Here is a 25,023-nt window from a genome sequence, read left to right on the forward strand (position 1 = left end):
AATTTTACCTGAACCCTGTGATTAGGTTATACTTAATCATGCCACTCCCCCTTGTATTCATAACAGCTTGCTACGTAATTTAACATTTATAGAACAGTACTCCCTTTTTCTGTTCATTTTAGAAGTTAACAATGGACGGTCTTTAAATTTGTTTCATATATTTGGTTATGAGGTGTTTACATATGAATGTTAATGCATGTGACTTTGCTGCAGATTTATTGGGAAATAGCCTAGGTTTGCTGGTAAATACAATCTTATAAAAATAACTACTTTGAAGGTTATATAGTTTTCAATGTCCATTTTAATACAAATTCATTTTTATACATACCTAGCTAGTAATGCATTTTAACACTAAGATTCTTGACTTAAGTGACATTCGCATCATCTTTTGCAGCAAGAACAGTTGTATAGTGATAGGCATGCCTAAGATCATGGACATTCTTTTGGATGGATTAGTTTTGTTTCTTTTCAGTGCTTTCAGAAATCTTGTTGGATTAACTATTTGGGACTGTGCTGGTCCCATTAACTTGGCAAGAATGAGCAGGAGAAAACTGAGCTTTTAGGCCTTGGAAGAGGATGGAATTAGCACTGATTTCATCCTTGTCAAAATAATGGAAATAACAGAGCTCTTAAAAAAAAAAGCTGAGTTATATGTAAAAGGTCACTAGTATAATTAGACAGTCTGCTTTTGGAAAACCTAGAGTAGCTCTCATTACATTCGCCAGTGTCACTTCTGCCTTTGTTGCAAATATTGCGTGTGCCTGCATATATTCATCAAATAATTATGAACAAGATAATGCATTTTGGTCCATCTAAAATCAATCATCCAGAAAGTTCCCTTATTGCCAAATCAAGTTGTTTTCAAAATGTTTCGTGAGTTTTTAATCCCCATTATTCTATCAGGAAGTCTATTCGGTACTTTGGTGACTGTGTAAACTTTAAGAAGTCTCACAACACCAGTCCAATAGGCTTATTTGGAATTACGGCTCACCTGATGAAGGAGCACTGCTCCGAAAGCTCGTGATTCCAAATAAACCTGTTGGACTTTAATCTGGTGTCATGAGATGACTTACTGTGTCCACCCCAGTCCAATGCTAGCATCTCCACATCTTTGTATGACGAATAATCATCTGATGCCGATCCTAAATTTAGCTTTTAGGCTTTTGAACTCTATTTCAATCTTGCAATTTAGTTTAAAGTAATATTCAACATTTACCTTTTCCATGCCCTTCAGACGTCCTATTCCCAGGCCTAAAAGTTCCAATTTTAGCAGTCTTTCCTCGCAAGTAAAAACTTTGACTGTAAGGACCAATCTTGTGGTTTTTCTTTATGTTCAGCTCTTGAATAATTCCCTTGGATCTGAACAGCCAGAACCAGAAAAATTAATCAGGTGCAGTTTTACAAGACCATGTCAGTTTGACCAAAACTTCATCTGACTCGTATTCAAATTGTATGGTAATATTGTTCAACATACTTTTAACTTTGATTGCTGTTCTACGTTCATTGGACATGTGGATTGTCGAGTCTGTTAAAATTCCTAATCTCTCAATTTTAATTGTTTCAATATTTGGCTTGAAATGCGAATGTCACTTAATTTTCCTTCCCTCATGTATTTTGTACTTATCTGCATTAACTTCAATTTCCATTATCCTGCCAGCAGACATGTTTTGTGCCTCTCACTCTAACTTTCGAGCTGCCTTTAGCGTTTCTGAACATTTCTATAGTAGAGGAACTCCACTATGTATTTTGTCCAACTAAAATCTTTGCACTTGTTCCTCATCAACTGTCCAAACCTTCAGTTTATATGGCATGCCAGAAGAGGGAAAGATAGACACCTTGTTTAAGTGGATAGAAGAAAAGACCCTGTTGGGAAAGGAGGGGCAGAGTGTATGTTGCTGAGTGGGGAGCAGTATGCTAGAAATAGGGAAATAAACAGTGTTATGGAGGAGATCTCCAATCCTGCTGGAACAGTAGGTTCCACAGTATAACAAAAAACATATCCTGTGACTCATGGTTAGAAATGCCATGAGAAATCCATTTATGTTTCAGTGAGGTTGTGTCATTTACTGGTTGCCTGCTAAAACTGCTTGTGACAGAGGCAGTTAAAAGTGGCATTAAAAAAAAGCCCGTTTCCAGAATTAGCATTGTGCATAAGAATACAGCCTAAGTGTTCATAAGTTTATGAGTGTACAGCCACTTGCAGTTTAATAAATCAAATTTGAATGGAACAAATCACTCTTGTTCGAAATGAGGAAAGGTGACGGGAGATCCTGAATAGAAATTGAATGGAAACATGTGACAATTCAATTTCTAAACTTAATTGCAGCTGCTTTGTATTTTTCAATGGTATAAGAATGGTTGTAAAAAAGCTTAAAAGCATAGTTGGAGGTCTCTCCCTCCCTTTTCATGATGTAGTTTCTGTTAAAGGCTGACAGTTATATAAATTAGACATAAAATGTTTTGAGAATACTGTGTCAGTAGTGAGGGAGGGAAAAGGGCCTCAGGCTGCACATGTAAACGTGCATCATACTAATTCTGGGCCAGCTAAACAGGTCACAACAGTTATTGCGCAACTGGCTGAAAGAGTCCTCAACAACTACCAGAAATGTCAAGTTGTAATTTTATGTCCTAATTTCTTTAAAATGCTCTTCCAATTTTAAAGCATTATGAAGCACAAAATGTTGTTTTGGTTACTGGAATCCTGGTAGATTTAATTACAAACGCAGATAGTAACACAGCACACATTCTACAAACAGGTCAAAATAAAATCTCATGTTAGAAATAGTTTATAAAAGCTTTTAGTTAGGTACGTAGTGCAATCAATATGCATTTCTTCCTTCCTGGATTTGGCAGATCTAGGAATTAAAAAAAGAAGATAGGGCAGGAAAAGCATTATAATAATTGATTTAATGTATGAAATACTGAAAACAAAACGTTTTCAGAATTTCTGCTCTTAATACCATTTGCTTCATGTGAATTCATGTTTTAACTACATTTACTGTTTAATTTGAGAGAGAACAAGACTACAATTTCACACTAAATTCTAAATTATCAAGCTTTTGTAGGTGCAGAAAATGCAGTTTTTGAAACACAACATGATTTGATTAGCACAAGGATTGTTTTTGCTTGAAATGTTTGGGTTTTATTAATCCAGATCAGGGAGATTTGGATATTAGACTTTTTTTGGTTTTGGTTTGATGACTCCAGGAACATTTAATATGCATCATTTCAACCAAGCTTTAAGTGTGCGTGACTCTGCAACACAAAATGAATGAAGCATAATTCGTAATGAGTATAAAAATAAAGCACTTAACAAAGTAATGAACCACCAGTTTGGGTAAAAGTACTTGTGTCTTATTTTGAAACGTCAGCCTTTTGTTGCTCTTTTATAAGGGACTAATCTTGAATGCCATGGTATGGATCAAGTATCAGGATTGTCAAATTAAAAGTTTTTTTTAAAGTCTGCAGAGGAGGTCAGTCTACTGGTGGTGTGTTGAGGTTGAGAGGACTGATGTTTTGCATACTTGGCAGAGCATGATTTTTTTTTCAAAACGAAGCTGATATTACAGAATTTTGTACAAACCAGTTTTCATGGTCTGTTTCTTGTTTATAGCTACTGTAGTGACTTTGCTACTTGTCTGTGACATTTTATAACTATGCCATTATGTATGAGTTCCCATAATTTTGACAGCCATATAAAAGAAACTGTACTTCAAAATTAGTTCATTATAGAAATTGCTTTTCTACATTTCAAAGTGATAAAATGTGGTATAAATGTAAATTTTATTTCACAGAATTTTTGTTTAAGTGATAGCTCAAGAAAGGAAGAATTGCCTGTTCTGGGAGAGTACAAGATTAATTTAATGTCTGCGAATCTCATTAAAAATAAAGACTATTCAGTTAATTTCTTGTAGTGTTTAACAATAGTTCTTTCTAGTACTGCTTAAAAAGAAATACGGATGAGGAGCTTTGTAACCCAAATAACTGTTTTCTTCAAGAAGACAGTTGTTTTTCATACCAAAAATTTTCTACTAAAAGTAGGGGATTTAACTTTAGTAATTATCTGAAGTAGTTGCTTTTGAATTAAGAGATCAAGCTAAGTGCAATAGGGAGGTGGCTGCAACTACGGTGCAAAGGAAGGGGAATATGGGGGAAACTAAAAGGAGTCCAGAGAACCTGGTGGCTCGCCCTCACAGCAGACAGGGGAGGTATCGGGGAAATACTGTGACCACATCAGACGCTTTCACTATGTTCAACTGAGAGACCCACACAAATCAAATTTTGAAATGCAATATATATATATTAGATGACAAATATGTCATTTAAAAAATATTAATTTAAATCTGAGACCAGACAGATTAATTTAACTCTGAGAACACATGAATTAAAATTATTGCTGATGAACGCATGTCTTGAGCTTGAGATAGTAAACTGCATAGTCTTCATTCTGCATCTGATACAATAGCCTTTTTAAATAGGCTGTGGGGATGAACACCCCCGTGAAATATTATGATGCAGTTAAGAAGTGAAGCATGTGATTTCGTACTCGTGTTTTATTTAAAGTGCCATGACTTTTGCTGTTGTACTGGTTTGTTTTCCACAACCAAAGGCTTCAGATAGTTACTGCTTTAGCAGTTTTGCTGTAGCCAGTACCAATATCTCTGAGCTCAAGAGTTTGTGTTTGAATTTACTGTTGAGTTACTAGATTGTTAGTTACACAGTTAGAACAGTCAGGTGTAATTTACTCTTGACTGACACAAAACACAGTGGTTGCTGGTAAAAATTGATTTATTTTTAATTGTTCTACATTGATTCATTCTGGGAAATAAAAAGTCAAATGTTTTTTTCTTTTCATTTTCAGAGCAATAATGCAGTGTTTTTTAATTTATTTTGAGGCTTGTCATCATAATACCAACTATGGTCAACATTTTGGATTCCTGAGAAACCTTAAAAGGAAACATAATGGGAATAATTCTCCCAAAAAAAATCTAAGCGTCGAATTCGCAGGAAAACTGGAGGGATTCTCGCTTTCTTTTCAGCGGGAGTTCAGACTAAAATCTCCAAACTCTCAGACAGACACCCCCCACCCCCCACCCCGATTGCTGGCGTCCCTTCAGCCCCGAACGGATCCCAATGCAAAGTGGCAGCGAGGCCCCCACTCCCACCGATCTCCCCCTCAGCTCTGCCCCCAAAGGCCCAGCTCCCTCAGCATTGCCCTGTGCCCGGTGGGCACTTTTTCCTTGGGCAGTGCCAGGGTGCCCATGTTTCACCCCCACTGCCCGACCTCCCAGGGGCCTCGAGTGCCCCCCACTTCATTCCAGCAGGATCAATCCAATAGTTCCTGGAAAGTGGGAAGCTACAATAATCCCTGTTGGAGTGAAACACTCTGGTGGTATGGGAGATGTCAGCAGGCCCGGAGAATTCAGTCCCGGGCCCACGAATAGTGTCTAAATAGAATGTAAAATACTATTTAAATGTTAGCCTCACCTCCCAGCTGATTTCTGGTGCTGCACAGATGCCACCAGAAATCTAGGCCTGGGAGATGCCAGCACAGTGTGAATGCTCGCTGCAATCCCGCAAATCAGCTGAAGCACGATTCTCCTGCTGGGATGGGAGAAACGCCCTCAATATCTTAAACAGGCCAGTTGGTTATCAGTCTTTAATGATGTCTGCCCTTGCCTATTTCTGTAGAATGCTTGGGCGTGAAAGGCCTTGCACAAAAACTGGATAAAAGCAAACAAACTTGAATGGGTGTGAACCTGGTTGCTATGGCATGGTAAGAGGCCATGTATAGGGTATCTGCAAAACCCTAACATTTCCATGTGGGCATGCAACATGAAGCTTTCCTCAAACTGTCAAACTGCTGGGTGCTGTCACTCTGCTTTTGGGATACTTATTACTTAATGCCTGAAAAAAAATGCTTCAGGATAGGTAATTTATTTCTTGGGTTTGCATCTATTCAGAATCTGTTAATTTTCAATATGCAGTTGTGATTTTTATGCTTTGTTATCTTCTATATTTTTTGACATTCAGGTGAGCAAATTTTGAGTTTAATACTTTCAATTTGGTTTGCTCATGATGATACTCTCCAAACTGATCTCATACTGGAAAGTGTGATCATTGTTGTATAGTTTAATATAGGAATATTAAGCTTTGAAGACAGGAAAATTGATAGGTTCTTAATGCAGCAAGAATGTATTTGAGTGAAGGTAGGTGCTATAAACGTGGGAGACACGAGATCTACTTTACACAATAAAAATATTTTCTGAAGTTTCTTAGCCAATTTTCCATCAATATAATATGAATGATCTGGAACTATTCAGTTTATCATTGATTTTGTTGAGTATTGCTAATTGTCAGTATTTAAAAGGGACTTTAGATTTATTAATATTCTTTCACTCAAAAATTCAATCCATATATTGGGCAGAATACTTCTGTAATAAAAGAAGGCTACATGTTAGATCACTTATTTTACAGTTTGTGTAGTTATGTACCCTTAGTTTTGTTAGCTATCTGGAGGAAATTGGAAGTTATTTTTGTATTAGATCCAGGAACCTAAAGTGGTGAAAGTGGTTGTGGAAAAAAAAGCGGTGTTTAAAGTTATACATTTCTTTTAGCTTGGAATAAGTGATTGCCCATTGAGTTAACTGCATATTTTATTCCAGCAATTCATCAAAAGCTGGAAGTGGATGGGACGGAAAAAGTGGAAGGATCCATGACGCAGAGATTGGAGAATGTACTTAACAGTAAGTTGTGCTTTTCCAGTGATACCTATGTATGGAAATAGTTATTCAATACAACTGAATCACTGCTTAAAAGGCTTGTAAGCGGACAGTGATCTTGGTATTTTGAACTACATCCAAGTTACAATATGATAATGAACACTAATTGTGTTAGTGTGTATTTTTATCTTTGCAATGGGAAAAGTGTGCCTCAGGTTTAAGATTGCAGCATCTGTATCCCATTTAAAAAGATGGACAATGACTTGTCATTTTTGATATTGTATTTATACATCCAGGTGTGCACAGACTAATACTCTCCATACTGAACTCATACTGATGTGTGACTGTTGTTGTACAATTTAATATAAGAATATGAAGGTATGGAAACTGGAAAATTGACGGGTTTTATGAAGAATAATTTATTTCAGTGATGGTAGGTGCCTTAAATGTGGGGGTCAGGAGAGTCACTTTACACAATAGTAGTTTTCCATTAGTATGCAGTATGAATGATCTGGTTTACTGAAACTGTCCAGCTTCAGCTACAAGTCTCTGATGTAAGTAAACTTGTATCTTTGCCATTGGAGCTGCTGAAACGGAAGAGTGTATATGTGTCTAATGTGGTGATTTTATGAGAAATTTGATATAGGGACTGTGTAACTGAAGCAAAGTTGAAACTAGTACAATTCAATTAATTTTATCTTAAAAGCAAAAATTATTAAATAATCAACTTGATGACAGCCATATTTTATAGTAAAATTGCACTTTTAATGGCCTCAATTTATTAGTCATACAGCATATGCTAAAAATTAAGTATGAAAATAATTTCACACTCATACTTGTACAGCATACATTGCCAATAGCTTTTTCCATCTTGCATATTTATTGTGAGAAAGATTTCTTTTCTGAAATTGTTCAGTATCATCCGGGTTAAGATGGAGCAAATCTGAAATGGAAATGCAGCAAGTTTTTAAGTACAGACTGGTCTCTGGGTTTTCTATTTTATTACTGAAATACGAGTACTGTATTTGACATATCTCTTTAACATTCTTACAAGTTGCTGGAAGGGAAATGAATCACGATAATGTACAGTAAATAAACAAGTACTTTTCCTTTAACTTGAGTAAATAAACGTGAATAAATGAGCTGGTTCCTTTAAAGTGGATAATATTGCAATTCGTATAAAATAAGAAAGCTAACTTTGCAGTAAAGTTGATTTTTTAAAATTCCATAATGGAGAAATAAATCCCGCTGAAATGCTTATGCTGATGCATAAAAATCTCGTACTCAATGTACACATTGGAACTAAATGTGAATGTGGGTATTTAGCAGACTACATTTAATTTCTGAAGGCCACCCAGGGAGCTGACTGCAGAAAATGGCATGCAAGCCACCCAGTGTGATCGATGTGCTTTTTTTCTATCTTGCTTAAAGTATAGTCACCAGACCAAATAATGCAATCCCTTTTTGGTAACATTAAACAACAACTCTATTTTAGACTTTTTTTTTGTTTTTGCCAAATTTAAATGTTTGTTTTCTTGTTAAAAACTGAAAGGGAAGCAAAGTAGGCATTAATAATTGGTGAAAGTTCTTCCCCAAGACTGTTGGGGAAGAATGTTCAGCAGTATTTTGAAAGCAAATGCATGAACAATGATCAGCATACTTTACAATTTATAAACTCCATTTCTGATTGTTGTTTTCATATTTGAGGAGAAATATATGCCTTTGCAAATACAAAAATGTTAGTTGGCAGGCCAGTACACAATGGTAAACTGTTTGAATGAGGTAAAAATAATTCTTAAAGTGAGTTGAGCAAGAGTCCTTAACATTGAAACCTCCTCTCGTATAGGAAGCGAAACAGCTCCCAGCATGTGTTCGTGATCTAGACAGTTACTGGTGTTCTTTTTCTACTAGCTTGCTTACTAACTGAATTCACCTTCTATTTTAGGATATTAGATGAAGTTTGCTCCTTTATTTTGACAGTCTCATGTAAGAGTGTTATAATTTCACTTGCATTGAATGCTTAGCATTGGTGTGAAGTGGTTCACAATACTGAACTACTGCCGTGGAATTTAAGGGTAAGGCCTTACCTGTTGTGAAGTGAAACAATGAAGCTTCCATGTCCAACTGAAGTCTCACTTCAGCCTTAATGTCAGATTTGGCCCTAATTCTGATGCTGAGTTATATTTGCATTACAGCTGTGAACAGTGGTCTGCATTGATGTTGAAGCTACGATGTAAATACTAGCTAATAGCCCTTGATTTAAAATATGTTTGATTGAAACTATCAATCTTTTGACAAGCAGACTGCTGATTTGTATCAGTGTGTGGCATTTGTGATGGCAGCTGCATTCTCAGTTGTAGTAATACATTTATATAACAAATCTTTTATTTCTTTCCAGGAGCAAGCAACACTGCAGATACACTATTCCAAGAAGTCTTGGGACGCAAAGACAAAGCAGACTCCACAAGAAATGCCTTAAATGTTCTTCAACGTTTTAAATTTCTATTCAATCTTCCTCTTAATATTGAAAGGAACATTCAGAAGGTAAATGATTATTAACACTTTATATAAAAAAAAACTTAGGCTACTTATTTCTATGATTCCTCATTATTTCTATTATTACTTTTGGTATTCTAATATTCTATGAGATGCATCTCTCTTTTTTTTAAGGGCGATTATGATGTAGTTATAAATGACTATGAAAAGGCTAAGTCACTGTTTGGGAAAACAGAAGTTCGAGTGTTCCAAAAGGGTAAGCGAGGCAGTAATTCTTATATTTGTAAGAAATAGATTCTATTTAGCAACAAATATGTTTGAAAATGTAGTAAAAGTCTGGAATGTACTGTAACTTTTTACTGCTAACATATCATTTATTTGAGAACTTAGGACTTAGAGAAACTACATTAAACAGTGTTCCTGGCAAAATTTCAAATTCATATGAGATTCGCTGGCATTGCAACTAGATTAAGAATTCATAATCAATGTTAACCCAACGAATATTAGGTGGGAATCTATACCTTGCAGTCACCTGAATTCTTGGATGACATCCATCACTTTGATTTGACAGACACACCACGTTACCTATTTTTCAGAATGATTGCAGTCTTTTGTTTTGATCGGTCACATTAATAAAGGATAGTGGTTTTATTTGGATAGCACCGGAAATCCTGCATGAGTTAAACTTTGTCGTGACCTTGTCTGCAGCATTGGTCATCAAATCAACATTGCTGTGAAGCTCTTTACCTGCAACAAGCCTTCTGAAGGTCACTGTGGATACGTTCATTCTTCAGCATGGAACTCTTGAGCAAATCACTCGCATTCCAAATTTGGAGGTTGTAATCACGTGGGCATCTCAAAGGCATAATCTGATCACCTGGATACTTCGATATTGTGAAACCATTTAATAGTTTATTTTAAAATCTTTTGCAAATTTCAAATCCACTATAATGAATGGACGACAAAGTCCAACTGAACCTTTTAGTCCATCTGACGCAGTCATTTCTAATTATGCATTGGGATCAGGGGTTATGGAGAAAAGGCAGGAGAATGGGTTGAGAAAAATATCAGCCATGATTGAATGGCAGAGCAGACTGGATGGGCCGAATGGCCTAATTGTGCTCCTGTGTCTTATGGTCTTATTACGCTCCTCTGTGCTCTTGTCAATTAGCAGCTACTAAGACTTCTGAAAGAGGGTAGGAAAAAAATTCCAAAGATGTTCAGAATTAGTTAAGGAGATCATAGGCTCTTTCACAGATCATAGTGCTTAATTACTAATCTGTTTCTAGTTTTCTTTCATACTCAAATTTTTCCCTCCTATTACTTTATTGGTTATCCTTTGCTGATTTCTAAAGTGTTCCCAATTTTCTGGCCTACCTCTAATGTTAACAACATTATATATCTTTTCTTTCAATTTGACACCACCCTTAACTGCCTTAGTTAGCCACAAATTGTGCATTCTTCCCATACAGCCATTCTTTCTCAATGGAATATATCTTTGAGCGATATGAAGTATCTCCTAATATTCACCCGTGGCTGGAATTCCAGGTGGAATTGGCTATAATATATAAATCATTCTTTGTTTAAACAAATTGAAGTAGGAAAACCATTTAACTTGAATGATGAGTTTAGGATTAGTGGGCAGTACTTTCAGATTAATGAGTGAGGTAAGACGATTGGATGTGTGAAACAGACTTCCTTGAGGAAGCCAGTTATTTCATGGCCAATTAACAGCTTCAGGAGGAAGCTGGATAAGAAAAACAATTGATGATTATAAAGATAATAACAATCCTACTTGACTTTTTTTCTGGTGGTAAGGTAGGAGAGACATCTTGGTGCCCCTTAAGAGTGGCCCCTCATAGCATCACACTCGCTATCCAAAATGGGTTTACCCTGTGGATGTAGAACAAGAACAATGAAACTATTAAATTCAAGGAGTGTACTCCTCAATTTCTCATACGATTCACTAACTTTTATATAGTGTTGCAAGAGGTTTCTAATGTTTTGCTACTTAAAGGAACTCTGATTTACATGTGCAAATGCTGTCTTAATTTTTTTAAAAGCCATTCATGAGATATGCGTATCACTGGCTGGCCAACATTTGTTGCCTATCCCTAGTTGCCCTTGTTCAGCTGAGTGTAAATCACATTGCTGTGGCTCTGGAGTCACATGTAGGCCAGATCAGGTAGGGATGGCATATTTCCTTCCCTTAAGGACATTAAAGTTTATTTATTTTTAAAGTTTATTTATTAGTCACAGGTAGGCTTCCGTTCATAATGCAATGAAGTTACTGTGAAAATCCCCTAGATGCTACATTCCGGTGCCTGTTCAGGTACACTGAGGGAGAATTTAACATGGCCAATTCATCTAATCTTTTGGACTATAGAAAAAAACCAGAACACCCTGAGGAAACCCACGCAGACTTGGTGAGAACATGCAAACTCCACACGGGCAGTGACCCAAGCTGGGAATCGAATCTGGATCCCTCGGATTGTGAGGCAGCAGTGCTAACCACTGTGCCACCGTGCTGCCCTTTAGTGAACCAGATGGGTTTTTCTGATAACACACAATGGTTTCATGGTCATCAGTAGATTCTTAATTCCAGATTTTTTTATTGAATTCAGACTCCACTAGCTGCCGTGGCAGGATTCAGACCCATGTCCCCAGAACATTAGCTGAGTTTCTGGATTAATAGTCTAGTGATAATACCATTAGGCCATCGCCTCCCCCGTAAATAATGATGATATAGTTTATAATCATTGAAAAGTGAATTGGTTTTTCTTCCTGATCCCGAGCTGACATTTCTGAACTGCAGGAAATAAATTTATAAGTTTCCTTCGAGAAATTTTAAGATGCTCAGAGGGATTGAGAAAACGGTGTTTGCAGGAGTCTCCAAATAATTGCTCCTTTGTTATCATCTTGGTAGAGACCTCTGATATGTTTAGCTTTTTTTCCATTTGGGAATCTGAAAATCCAGGAATTTACTAAAATCATAGAATATGAATAATAACTACCCCCTCCCCCATCCAGTAACTCCAGTTCAATGTTCACCAAAAATTGGAAGTTGAACCATTTATTCTGAGGACTGTTTCATAGATTCAAATAAGGGTTGAGATTTTGTGGACTTTCTACTGGTTCTTGGCAAGGCTGCCCATTCAAATCTTTTTCAACCATTCAGTTGTAGACCCCCTGATAAACACATGTATTGCTAGCATCTTAGGCATAGCTACGTCAGGTCAGAACTCTTCTGGTGCTATTATTCTTTAACCATGGGGACTTGCATGTAAATAAATTCTCATTTCTCAATTTAGCCATCCTAGAAGTTCAATTTGCCATTAAGATCCTTCAATTAACAAGAGTTTTAAACTCTTATCCAACACACCTTAAAACCTGACTTGAGACCGCACCACATCCATTATTTATTCACTCAGATAATTAATTTCTGGTTGATTCTTTGCTGTTCTATTGTTATATCCCAAACAACCTGGTTATATGATCAGTTACTGGAGGCTTTACCAGGACTCCTCTAGTTTCTGAAAGGACTATCACCCTAACATAAAATATAGGTTTTCTCCCCAAAAAAACACAGGCCATTACAATAGGAAACCTCTATATCCTCTTGATTTTAAGATTGGTTCACTGCTACTGATCAAGCTAATTGCTAATGATTTATGAAACAAATAGATCCTCAAAACTTTCATTACCGGTTGGTTCAATATTTATAAATTTAATATTGGCAGGAAACAGGAATAAGCAATTCTCACCTGAAAATAATATGGCTCAATTAGCACATCATGGTCTGTTTTGTGCATCATGGCTTACAGAGGCAAGCTGTATGTTTGTGTCCTCAGCTATTTTATGCAATTTCGCAGCATTGCTTGAGCAATTGAGAGGAAGTGTGGAATGAAACAAAAGGAAAATCATATATTTTTATTCATTCGTGGGACATGGGTGTTGCTGGCTGGCCAGCATTTACGGCCCATCCCTAGTTGCCCTTAAGAAGATGATAGTGATCTGCCTTCTTGAATCGCTGCAGTCCCTAACAATGTTGTTAGGGAGGGAATTCCAATCAGGATAGTGAGTGGCTAGGAGAGGAACTTACTGGTGGTGTCCATCTATCTGCTGTCTTTGTCTGAGGTGGAAGTGGGCGTGGTTGCAAAGTGCTGTCTAAGGATCTTAGGTGAATTGCTGCAGTGCTAGTAGTGGAGGGAGTGGATGTTTGTGGATGTGGTGCCGCTCAAGCAGCCTGCTTTGTCTTGGATGGTGTCAAGTTTTTTGAGTGTTGGAGCCGCACCCATCCAGGCAAGTGGGAAGTATTCTATCACACTCTTAACTTGTGCCTTGCACATGGTGGCCAGGCTTTGGGGAGTCTGGAGGGAGTTACTCGCCACAGTATTCCTAGCCTGTGACCTCGTCTATGATAAATAACAAAAGTCATTTTTCTCAATTTCTTGTGAAAGATTACAGCACCTCATTAGAGGAGGCCTGACACATTGTGGATGGGCTTTTTGATTTTTCACAGGTGGTCGTTGTTTCATTAATAACCATTGCACTACTTGTCCATACCAGTTTGCCATGAAAATATTAATTTATTGGTATAAGTTCCTGAATATTTGACTTGGATGTTTCTAATTTGATTTGGATGTTTTTAATCAGTTCATCCAGTCAGTTGCTAAGACTCTGACTAATGCAATTCTATACTTTGAAAATAAGACAAGTCTGTCAAACATTTGTAGAAATTCAGAACTGTTTGAATTTGAAATGTAAATTATATTTGGACATTGAGCGTAAGGTTGGTGGACATGATACATTTCCTTAGCTGTGAGCACTAGGACGTTCGTGGATGTGTGGAAGAGGAGTCGACAGATAGATTTTCATAGAACCTTTACAATGCAGGGAGCCACCATTCGGCCTATCGAGTCTGCAACGACTCTCCGACAGAGCATCTTACTCAGGCCCACACTATCCCCTAACCTCATGCATTTACCTCACTAATCCCTCGAATTTACACATCTTGGGATACAAAGGGGCAATTTAGCATGGCCAACCCATCTAACCTGCACATCTTTGGAGTGTAGGAGGAAACCAGAGCATCTGGAGGAAACCCACACATAGTGAGAACGTGCAAACTTCACATGACTGTCACCCAAGGCTGGAATCTAACCCTGGTCCCTGGTGCTGTGAGGCAGCAATGCTAAGCACTGATGTTTTGTTTTAACTGACGTTTTACTCTATTTAAAAAGATTAATGATAGCTTAGGACAAATTAGGCTTTTTTATAATGTAAAGTAATATGAAGTATTTTTACAAGAGTGGATTAAGATATTTGTATAATAATTTCATGTATATAAAATTGTATTTTGCATGTTAATCAAAATGTTAATACAGAGACTAGACAATGTATTTTTTGTTCTTGGGATGTGGACAACACTGGAAAGGCTGTATTTATTATTCATCTTTAACCATCTCTAAATTGACAATGAGCCATCTTCTTGAACATTTGCAATCTTTGGGGTAATAAGAACATAAGAAATAGGAGCAGGAGTAGGCCATCTAGCCCTTCGAGCCTGCCCCGCCATTCAATAAGGTCATGGCTGATCTGTCGTGGCTCAGTTCCACATTCCCGCCCTCTCCCCATAACCCTTAATCCCCTCGCTTATCAAAAACCCATCAACCCGCGTCTTAAAAATATTTAGCGAGGCAGCCTCCACCACTTCAACGGGCAGAGAATTCCAGAGATTCACCGCCCTTTGAGTGAAGAAGTTCCTCCTCAACTCCGTTCTAAACCGCCCTCCCCCTTTATCTTGAGGCTGTGCACCCTAGTCCTACTGTCCTTTCTGAGCGTGAAGAGTCTCTCCACCTCTATCCTATCCATCCCATTCATCATCTTATATGTCTCAATGAGATCTCCCCTCATTCTTCTAAACTCTAACGAGTACAAGCCTAGTTTATTCAGCCTCTCCTCATAGCTCAACCCCCTCAACTCTGGCATCAGCCTAGTAAACCTCCTCTGCACTCCCTCCAAGACCAAAATATCCTTGCGTAAGTGCGGCGACCAAAACTGCGCACAGTACTCCAGCTGCGGCCTCACCAGTGCCCTATACAGCTGCAGCAAGACCTCCCTACTTTTATATTCAATCCCCCTCGCTATGAAGACCGGCATCCCATTAGCCTTCCTGACCACCTGCAGGCTGGGTTTTTGCGACTCATGCACAAGGACCCCGAGGTCCCTCTGCACCGTTGCATGCTGCAGTTTTTTGCCCCGTAAGTAATAGTCCTTCCTACCATTATTCCTACCAAAGTGGACCACCTCGCACTTGCCAACATTAAATTCCATTTGCCAGTTCCTGGCCCATTCGCCCAGCCTATCTAGATCCTTCTGCAGACTCTCCACACCCTCCGCGCAATTTGCCGTTCCACCAATCTTGGTGTCATCAGCAAATTCCGACACCATACACTCGGTTCCCTCCTCCAGATCATCTATATAAATGGTAAATAGCTGAGGCCCCAGCACTGACTCCTGGGGCACTCCAGTAATGCTCTTACACAAAATTGATTTCAGTTCTGCTTTGTTAGTTTATAGCTTGGCTTATTGATAGTAACCTTTTAAAAAATTTACCCTTTTCTTCCCTGCACCAGTTTATGCTGAAGTAGAAACACGTATTGATGCACTGAGGAAACTGCTGATGAACAAATTACTCGAGATGCCATCAACTTTGCATGACCAGAAAAGATACATAAGGTCAGTGAAATGCTTCATGAACAAACAGTGGTCCACTGTAATAGGTCAATGCCATTGTCCTTCTCTAATTTTGCTTCCGAAAATCTGTTCACTCTTTAGGTGATGGATACTAAAACTTGCATCTCAGTGCAATAATAACTTGTATTAATATAGCACTCCTAACACAATAATATGTCCCAGATACTTCACAGGAGCGTTATCAACCAAAAGTTAATACTGAGCAATGTATGGAGGTATTATAGCAAGTGACTGCTAACGAGAGATACTTTACTTCCTCCATAAAATAAGGTAGAATCATAAAATCCCTACAGTGCAAAAGGAGGCCACTGAGCCATCAAGCCTGTGTAGACAGTAACCCCACTCAGGCCCCATCCCCATAACCCCATGTATTTACCCTGCCAGTCCCCTTGACACTAATGGGCAATTTAACATAGGCAATCAACCTAACCCACACATCTTTGGAGTGTGGCTCCAACAGCCATGACCATCTTCCTTTGTGCTAGTTATGAGTGCCTCCAGTGGATAATTTTTTCTTATTTCCATTGTTTTGCTAGGGCTTTTTGATGCCAACTTGGTCAAAAGCTGCTTTGATGTCAAGGAGAGTCACTTTCATCTCACCTTTAGAATTTAAATCTTTTTTTCTATGTTTTGACCACGGCTGTGTTGTACTCTGGAGCTGAGAGGCCCTGGTGTCTGCAACTGTTGTTGTGAAACTTGAGATTTTATTATGGGTGAGGGGGGAAGAAAAGAAATTTGCTAGATAGATTAAATGTTAAAAATCCATTTAAAACGTGGATGGAGGGTATTGTTCTTTGCCTGGTATTGGACAGCATTATCACTTACGCAAAATAAAAATGTATGCATGGCTTTATAGGTTCACAAATCCAGTTCTGGTATCAGACAGTCCTTAAAAGAACATTCGTACTAATATTATGATTAATTTCAGCTTAATATTCAAAATGGTCAGTAAGTCTATGAGTAGCAATGCTAGAACAACAGCAATCTTGCCCACATACGTTGAGTGCGTTTATGTCAACATTCTGCTGATATCTACTGAAAAATGAAGCCTCAATCCCTTCTTTGAACATTAAAATAAATACATCCCATGTATGCTAACGTTGACATAAACTCTGGTATGCTTAGTTCAATAATTATTTTTACCTCCTCAGCAGTATTAGAGGCTCTCTTTTAATACCGCTCACATTGATGAGGCCATATGTTCACATATATAAGAATGTAAAATGACTAGTACGAACTGCCTCCTTGAAATAATTCCTGTTTCCTTTTGTCGTCATTCTCACCCCCCCCAGCAGCTTTACTCTCTCAAAAAAATCAACCAGACGAGCAAAATTTTGCCTATTATGTCACAAGAATGCATCTTAAAATATACTTCACTTGCATAAATAAAATCTATTGATTCAGACAATCTACTTCCTCAAATGCTTCAGAATGCAGAACCGTGCACAGAAATTGAATCTTAGGGCCAATATTGCAAGATTAAGATGAAAGCAATCAAACCAATACTCCAAGAAAACAGAATCTTATTACTATGAATAGAAATTTCTGCTTAGATGTTCACTTCTGGATTTTGATGAAGGCATTTTGTTGATTGTGATAAAGACTGCAGAACGTTTGAGGAGGGACCACAGTCATGGGAATGACTCCTGGCTGGTCAGTGTGATACAGGGATTGAAATCTGATTGCAGGCTATGTGGCAAATTTGGGTGTTGATTTTGGAGGTGACAACACATTGAAGGACTTTGCAGAGAAAAGTGCTTGGAGATGGGCCATAGTTTGCAGATAAGAGGTAAAGAGTGGGCTGTTTCAAGGAGCGGGTAACGATTCCAGTTTTGAACAGTAGTGGAGAGGAAACTGTAAGATGACACAGTGGTTAGCATTGCTGCATCATAGAACATAGAACATTACAGCGCAGAACAGGCCCTTCGGCCCACGATGTTGCGCCGACCAGCTTTTAAAAAAAAACAACACTAACCCACTAATCTAAACCAATCCCATTTCGTCCATAAACCTATCCACAGATCTCTTAAACGCCCCCAAACTAGGCGCATTTACAACTGCAGCTGGCAGGGCATTCCAGTCCCTCACCACCCTCTGGGTAAAGAACCTACCCCTGACATCAGTCCTATAACTACCCCCCCTTAATTTAAAGCCGTGCCCCCTCGTGCTAGCTTTCTCCATCCTAGGAAAAAGGCTATCACTATCCACCCTGTCTAAACCTCTAATCATCTTATATGTTTCAATAAGGTCCCCTCTTAGCCGCCTTCTTTCCAGCGAAAACAACCCCAAATCTCTCAGTCTCTCCTCGTAGGATCTCCCCTCCATACCAGGCAACATCCTGGTAAACCTCCTCTGCACCATCTCCAAAGCCTCTACATCCTTCCTGTAATGTGGGGACCAGAACTGCACACAATACTCCAAGTGCGGCCGCACCAGAGTTGTGTACAGTTGCATCATGACGCTGCGACTCCTAAATTCAATCCCCCTACCAATAAACGCCAAGACACCGTATGCCTTCTTAACAACCTTATCTACTTGATTCCCAACTTTCAGGGATCTATGTACACATACACCTAGATCCCTCTGCTCCTCCACACTATTCAAAGTCCTCCCGTTAGCCCTATACTCAACACATCTGTTATTCCTACCAAAGTGAATTACCTCACACTTCTCCACATTAAACTCCATCCGCCACCTCGCGGCCCAGCTCTGCAACCTTTCTAAGTCACCCTGCAAACTATGACACCCTTCCTCACAATCTACCACACCTCCGACTTTGGTGTCATCAGCAAACTTACTAATCCACCCAACTATACCCTCATCCAGATCATTAATAAAAATTACAAACAGCAGTGGCCCCAAAACAGATCCCTGAGGCACACCACTCGTAACCGAACTCCATGACGAATATTTACCATCAACCACCACCCTCTGTCTCCTATCTGTTAGCCAATTCCTGATCCAATTACCTAGATCACCCCCAATCCCATACATCTGCATTTTCTGCAGAAGCCTACCATGGTGAACCTTATCAAACGCCTTACTAAAATCCATATACACCACGTCAACTGCCTTACCCCTATCCACCTCTTAGGTCACTTTCTCAAAGAACTCAATAAGGTTAGTAAGGCACGACCTACCCGCTACAAAACCATGCTGACTGTCTCTAACCAATTCATTACTCTCCAAATAACTATAAATCCTGTCTCTAATAATCCTTTCCAAAACCTTACCCACCACAGAAGTAAGACTCACCGGTCTATAATTCCCAGGGAAGTCTCTGCTCCCCTTCTTAAACAATGGGACAACATTTGCTGTCCTCCAATCTTCCGGTACTATACCAGAGACCAACGACGACCTGAAGATCAGAGCCAGAGGCTCCGCAATCACCTCTCTTGCCTCCCAGAGAATCCTAGGGTAAATCCCATCCGGACCAGGGGACTTATCTATTTTCAAACCCTCTAAAATATCCAGCACATCCCCCGTATCAACTGCAATACTATCTATTTTACACCCCTGCACCCCAGTGTCCTCCTCAGCTACATTCATGTCCCCTTGTGTGAACACCAAAGAGAAATATTGGTTCAACGCCTCTCCAATCTCCTCCGGTTCCACACACAACTTCCCTCTACTGTCTGTAACTGGCCCTAATCTTGCCCTAACCAACCTTCTGTTCTTGACATACCTGTAAAACGCCTTAGGGTTCTCCTTAATCCTATCACATCACAACCCCAAGGACCCAGGTTTGATTCCTGGCTTGGGTCACTATCTTGTGGAGTCTGCACAGTTCTCCCCATGTCTGGGCGGGTTTCATCCCACAGTCTGAAAGATGTGCTGGTTAGATGCATTGGCCATGCTAAATTCTCCCTCAGTGTACCTGAACAGATGCCAGAGTGCAGCGACTAGGGGATTTTCACAGTAACTTCATTGCAGCGTTGATGTAAGCCTGCTTGTGACACTAATAAATTAACTTTAAACTTTAAAAACTATTTACAATGTCAGCTAATGTAAAAGAAAGCAGTGAATGTCAATTTGGTGGGAATGGCACTAAGCTAGGATGGGGAGGTCTTGTGGATGCGGCAAGCTTGGAAATAACATTTGACAAGATGGTGGAGAAACTGGAGAGTGAAATATTTTTGGGGCTTGGTCTGAGTGATTGTGGATATGAGGGAGAAAATTAATTAATGGCAAAAGGAAGTGAAGGAATTAACAGAAGCAACTGAGCAGATCGTCTCAGTTTTCGGGACCAAGTCCATCAGCAGAGTTTCCTTGTTGGAGGGGAAGAATTTAAAAGGATGATTGATGGCAAAGAAAAGACAAGGGGTTATCTTGGTTTTTCAAGCAGACCCTGGAACAGCCGTGGTTACTTGATGTCTGTTACTAAAGAAAGACTTGCATTTAACCAGCATTTTCACAACCATCAAACGTCTCAAAATGCAAGTGAAATAATCCATCCAGATCTGGTAATAAATGACTAAGCTAGCTGTATGTCAAATACATTTGCATCTGTGCCTTTTGGCCTTGAGAGAATGAAGATGGTGGCCGTACTTAGTGGAATGACCAGGATTGAAGAGAGTAAAAAGTTAATGTTTCAGGCATGACCAATTCTGATGAAGAATTATCGGCCTGAAATGTTAAGTTTGTTTCTCTCCACAGATCTATCCTGATCTGCTGAACATTTCCTGCAATTTTTTTAATTTCAGATTTCCCACATCTGAAGTACTTTGCTTTTATAAGAGAGTAATGTTTTGCAGAAGACTATGGCATGAAAGGTGAAATGAAACACTATAGGAGTTTTGCAGAGTAGTGTCTAAAGCCCAACCATCTTCAGCTACTTCACCAATGAGCTTCCTTCCATCATAAGGTCAAAAGCGGGGATGTACACTGATGATTGCACAATGTTCTGCACTATTCACGACTCCTCAGATCCTGAAGCAGCCCGTCCAAATGCCACAAGACTTGAACAATATCCAGGCTTGGGCTGACAAGTGGAAGTAACATTTGCGCCATACAAGTGCCAGGCTATGATTGTCTCCAAAAAGAGTGAATCTAACCATTGCCCCGTGACATTCAATGGCATTACCATCACTGAATTCCCCACCATCAATATTCTGGCCATTATCGTTGACCAGAAGCTTAACCGGACCAGCCAAATAAATAATGACCAGAAGAGCAAGTCAGGCTAAGAATCCTGCAATGAGTAACTTGCGTCTTAACTCCCCAAAGCCTTTCCACGATCTACAAGGCACAAGTCTAGAATACTGTCATCTTGCCTGGATGAGTGCAGCTCCAAAAACATTCAAGAAAAATGACACCATCCAGGACAAAATAGTCTGCTTGATTGGCACCCCATCCACAATTGCAGGAAATATAAGGACATAGCAAGGGAGTAGAGTTTATGGTATATGGTTTTAGCCAGATTTACAGGTTAAATAGGCAATCCAACATTCTTGATGTGTTTGTGGGGGGAGAGAACTTTGGATGGGTGGAACAAGGTACTATTAGCATAAATATGAGAATTTAAAATTGGCTTTGCATTATTTAGATCAATCAGTGCTTTAGATCAATCAGTTACTTTTCATCACAGAAGCCACTTGGATGACTTGCACTTAATGCTTTAAAAGTGTATCTCATTAGCTTGCCCTAAACTTTTAGCTGGTCAGAAGTGGCATTCACAGAATGGAAGTTTGGAGCAATGCCAATTGAACGTACAATCTTTTAAGAAACAAACTGCACATTAAGAAGCATTTTCAAGAGTTAATTCATTTAACATTTCTAGAGGTATTATTCTTGTATAAAGCTGCACGCGAATGCATTTAGGTGGTTTTCGAGATAGAAAAGGAGCATTGTCTGTGTCTTTGAGGAGAATTTGCAAAGTAAATATTTTACTTTCAAATGTTCATTTATTTTTTTTAAAAGGGTATGAAATTCCTCGGCCATGTAGTGGCTGTGGCTAACGGAGCAGGCAGGTGACCCAGACTCCAATCTGTTTCTGAATTGGTTGCAAGCAGACACGCACATGTTCTTGTAGATCACTTGCTTTCCAATTTCCCCTTCTTACCTTTTCATTTTCAGGAGTTAATTCAGAAGAGAGATAAAAATAGAAATGGGGAGACAAGAAGATATTTTGGAGTGAGGCAAACTAGAAGAAAGTGGAACAGTCGGTGATGGAGAACTTGATCTTCTTTGTTACATGTTTATTATTTCAAGGATCAGAAAGAATAGCTTGGCATTCACTTCTTTTTATCTCTTTTTTTCTAAAACTAGGAAGTTTCATATCTATTACCTCTTTACTGTCACTTCTGAATCCATGACTATAACTGTCTGATTATCTTCCGAGCATCCAAGTCAGGGCCGAATCAGAATCTTTGCAATTCAATAATGGCAAGACTGAAATCAAGTCTGAAAGCAGAGTAGCTCAACAGCTATCAGAAGCAGGAATTAAGTTAAATTTCATTCTTGCACAGGAATCGTTGGGCATCACTGGTGAGGCCAGTATTTATGTTGCCCTTTGCTAATTACCCTTGGAAAGTGGTGATGAGCTGCCTTCTTGAACTGCTGCCTCCATGTTGTGTAGGTACACCCACAATGATGTTTGAGAGTGAGTTTCAGGGTTTTGATCTGCTGCACTTGTCTTTCTAAGGGGTCGAGGCCTTGGTTTTGGAAGGTGCTTTTGAAGGATTCTTGTTGATTTGCTGCAGTGCATCTTGTAGAAGGTACACACTGCTGTTATTGTGCATCAGTGTGAAGTGAATGGAGTTGGAGATGACTTATGGGATGCCAGTCAGGCGAGCTGCTTTGTCCTGGATGGTGTCGTGCTTCTTAAATATTGATAAAGCTGTAATCATCCAGGCAAGTGGAGAGTATTCTGTCACACTCTTAACTTGTGCTTTGTAGGTGGTGGGCAGGCTCTGGGGAGTCAGAAGGTGCGTTATTCATTGCAGAATTCCCAGTCTCTGACCTGTTCTTGTAGAAGCAGTATTGATATAGCTGTTTCAGTTTCTGGTCAGTGATAACCCCCGAGATATTGATCGTGGAGCATTCAGTGATGATAATGCCATTGAATGTCAAAGGTAGATGGTGGGCTTCTTTCTTGTTGGAGATGGTCATTGCCAGGCACTTTTGTGGTACAAATCTTAGTTGTTGCTTGCCAGCCCAAACCTAGATTTTGTCCACATCTTAGACATGGACTGCTTCAGTATCTGAGAGGTCGCAAGTGGTGCTGAATATTGTATAATCATCTGCGAACATTCCCGCTTTTGCCGTTATGATGGAGGGAAGGTCATTGATGAAGCAGCTGGTTGAGTTTTGGACATTACCCTGACTGACTCCTGCAGTGATGTCTTGAGACTAGATAATTGACCTTCATCAACCACAACTGTCTTCCTTTGTGCTATGTGTTACTCCAACCAATGGAGAGTTTTTCCCTAATAAAAATGGAAACACTTAAAACTGCAGGCACGTGGTTCAACCCAATAACTTCCTGTTCGAGTTTGAACTTTCTGTTTCTTCCACTCTTTTACTCTTCTTTTTATTCTTCTAAAATACTTGCTTAGGTTTCAGTTTTAAATCTTGTTATTCATTTGTAGAATATGAGTGCACTGTCAAGGGCTGCATTAATTGTCCATTCCTAATTGGTCTTGAGAAGGTGATGTACTACCTTCTTGATCCTCTGCTGACCCATGTGGTGTAGATTGACGCACAGTGCTGTAAGGAGTTCCTGGATTTTGACACAGCAACAATGAAGGAATGGCAATATGTTTTCAAGTTAGGATAGTGTATGACTTTGAGGGGATATTGCAAGTCTTCCTATATGGCTGTATCCTTGTTCTTCTAGGTGGTCGAAATAGTGTGCTACATGATAGTACTGTGAAAGACACCCATCACTTGACTGCTGATTGAGAGTAGACTCATGGGATCAGTAATTGGCTAAATTGGATTGGTCCTGCTTGTTGTGGACAGGACATAACTGGGCAATTTTCCACATTGTTGGGTAGATGCCAATGTTATAACTGTAATGATTAAGGAGAAATACATTTTTCCTGAAATATATCGTGGCACTGACTGACATGCTGTTTACTTCAGCATTTTCTGTTACTTATTTGTTTTTCTTGTGGTTGTTCATTGGCTCAAATCCAGATTTATTGACTAGTACAGAGCTTGTAAAAAGCCCTGAAGGAGCTCATTTGCCTCATTTGTAATGGTTGTGCCTCTTTAAGTTATCCATTTAGTCACACAGCCCTACTGTTGCTATGTCGCCCTGTAATCCTTTTCATGTACGTATGTACTTCCCTTTCTGAAAGTTTAAAGATTTGAATCTTCTTCCACCGCTCTTTCAGGCGTGAAGAAACCGTCCTAGACTATTTTGCCTGTTATCTAAACTAATTAAAATTCTCAAAGTGGCAAGCTGGTTTATTAGTCCAGGCTTCTGAATTTACTCATTCAGCAATGTAATGGCCACAACACTGTATCAGTAAGAGGGAGAGAGAAAAATATACATACATGTACCCACAAGGTTGCAGCAGGAAACTCTAATAGAACACTGAGATCCTTGTACTTCCAAATGCTGGATTGACTTTATAATTCTTCAAGGGTTAGGAAGTGGTTGGTATAAAGTCACATATTCAATTCCTTTTGAAAGTTGTTGTTGAATTGCTTTTGGGATTGGAAACTCACTAAAAATCAGATTGGACACCAAAATGTGAGCAACCTTGTTCTGCCTGAAAACAGTAGCTGGGAGCAAAGTAAACACATTTCCACTAGCCACCCATGCGTGAGAGTCTAAAGCAGTTTCATATGACGTCTTGGTCAAGCCAGACAATGTTATGGAGAATTAAAATAAATGACTTACAAGTGAATAATAGTGATGGTGGGAAGAGAACCGGATTTAAAAAATACGTTGATGGGATGTGGGCAACGCTGACTAGGTCAGCACTTTTTTGTCCATCCCTAGTTAGGAAGGTGGTGGTTAGCTGCCTTCTTGAACCGCTGCAGCCCAAGAAGTGTTGGTACGTCCACAGTTCTGTTAGGAATGGAATTCCAGAAT

The 25,023-nt window shown here is 39.2% G+C and overlaps 1 protein-coding gene across 4 annotated transcripts in view; it reads left to right on the plus strand.

Annotated features, from left to right (window-relative positions):
- Positions 1-25,023, plus strand: part of exoc2 (exocyst complex component 2) — a 262,605-nt gene that overhangs the window by 108,508 nt on the left and 129,074 nt on the right. For all 4 annotated transcript variants that reach the window (XM_080202796.1, XM_080202788.1, XM_080202812.1 and 1 more), the window contains exons 7-10: positions 6,666-6,746; positions 9,121-9,266; positions 9,393-9,474; positions 15,857-15,959. In XM_080202796.1, coding sequence (XP_080058922.1) covers positions 6,666-6,746; positions 9,121-9,266; positions 9,393-9,474; positions 15,857-15,959 — 412 coding nt within the window. The remainder of the gene's footprint in view (positions 1-6,665; positions 6,747-9,120; positions 9,267-9,392; positions 9,475-15,856; positions 15,960-25,023) is intronic.

This window comes from Carcharhinus amblyrhynchos, chromosome 2, assembly GCF_965287045.1.
Source record: "Carcharhinus amblyrhynchos chromosome 2, sCarAmb.v2.hapA, whole genome shotgun sequence".
Lineage (NCBI taxonomy): Eukaryota > Metazoa > Chordata > Chondrichthyes > Carcharhiniformes > Carcharhinidae > Carcharhinus > Carcharhinus amblyrhynchos.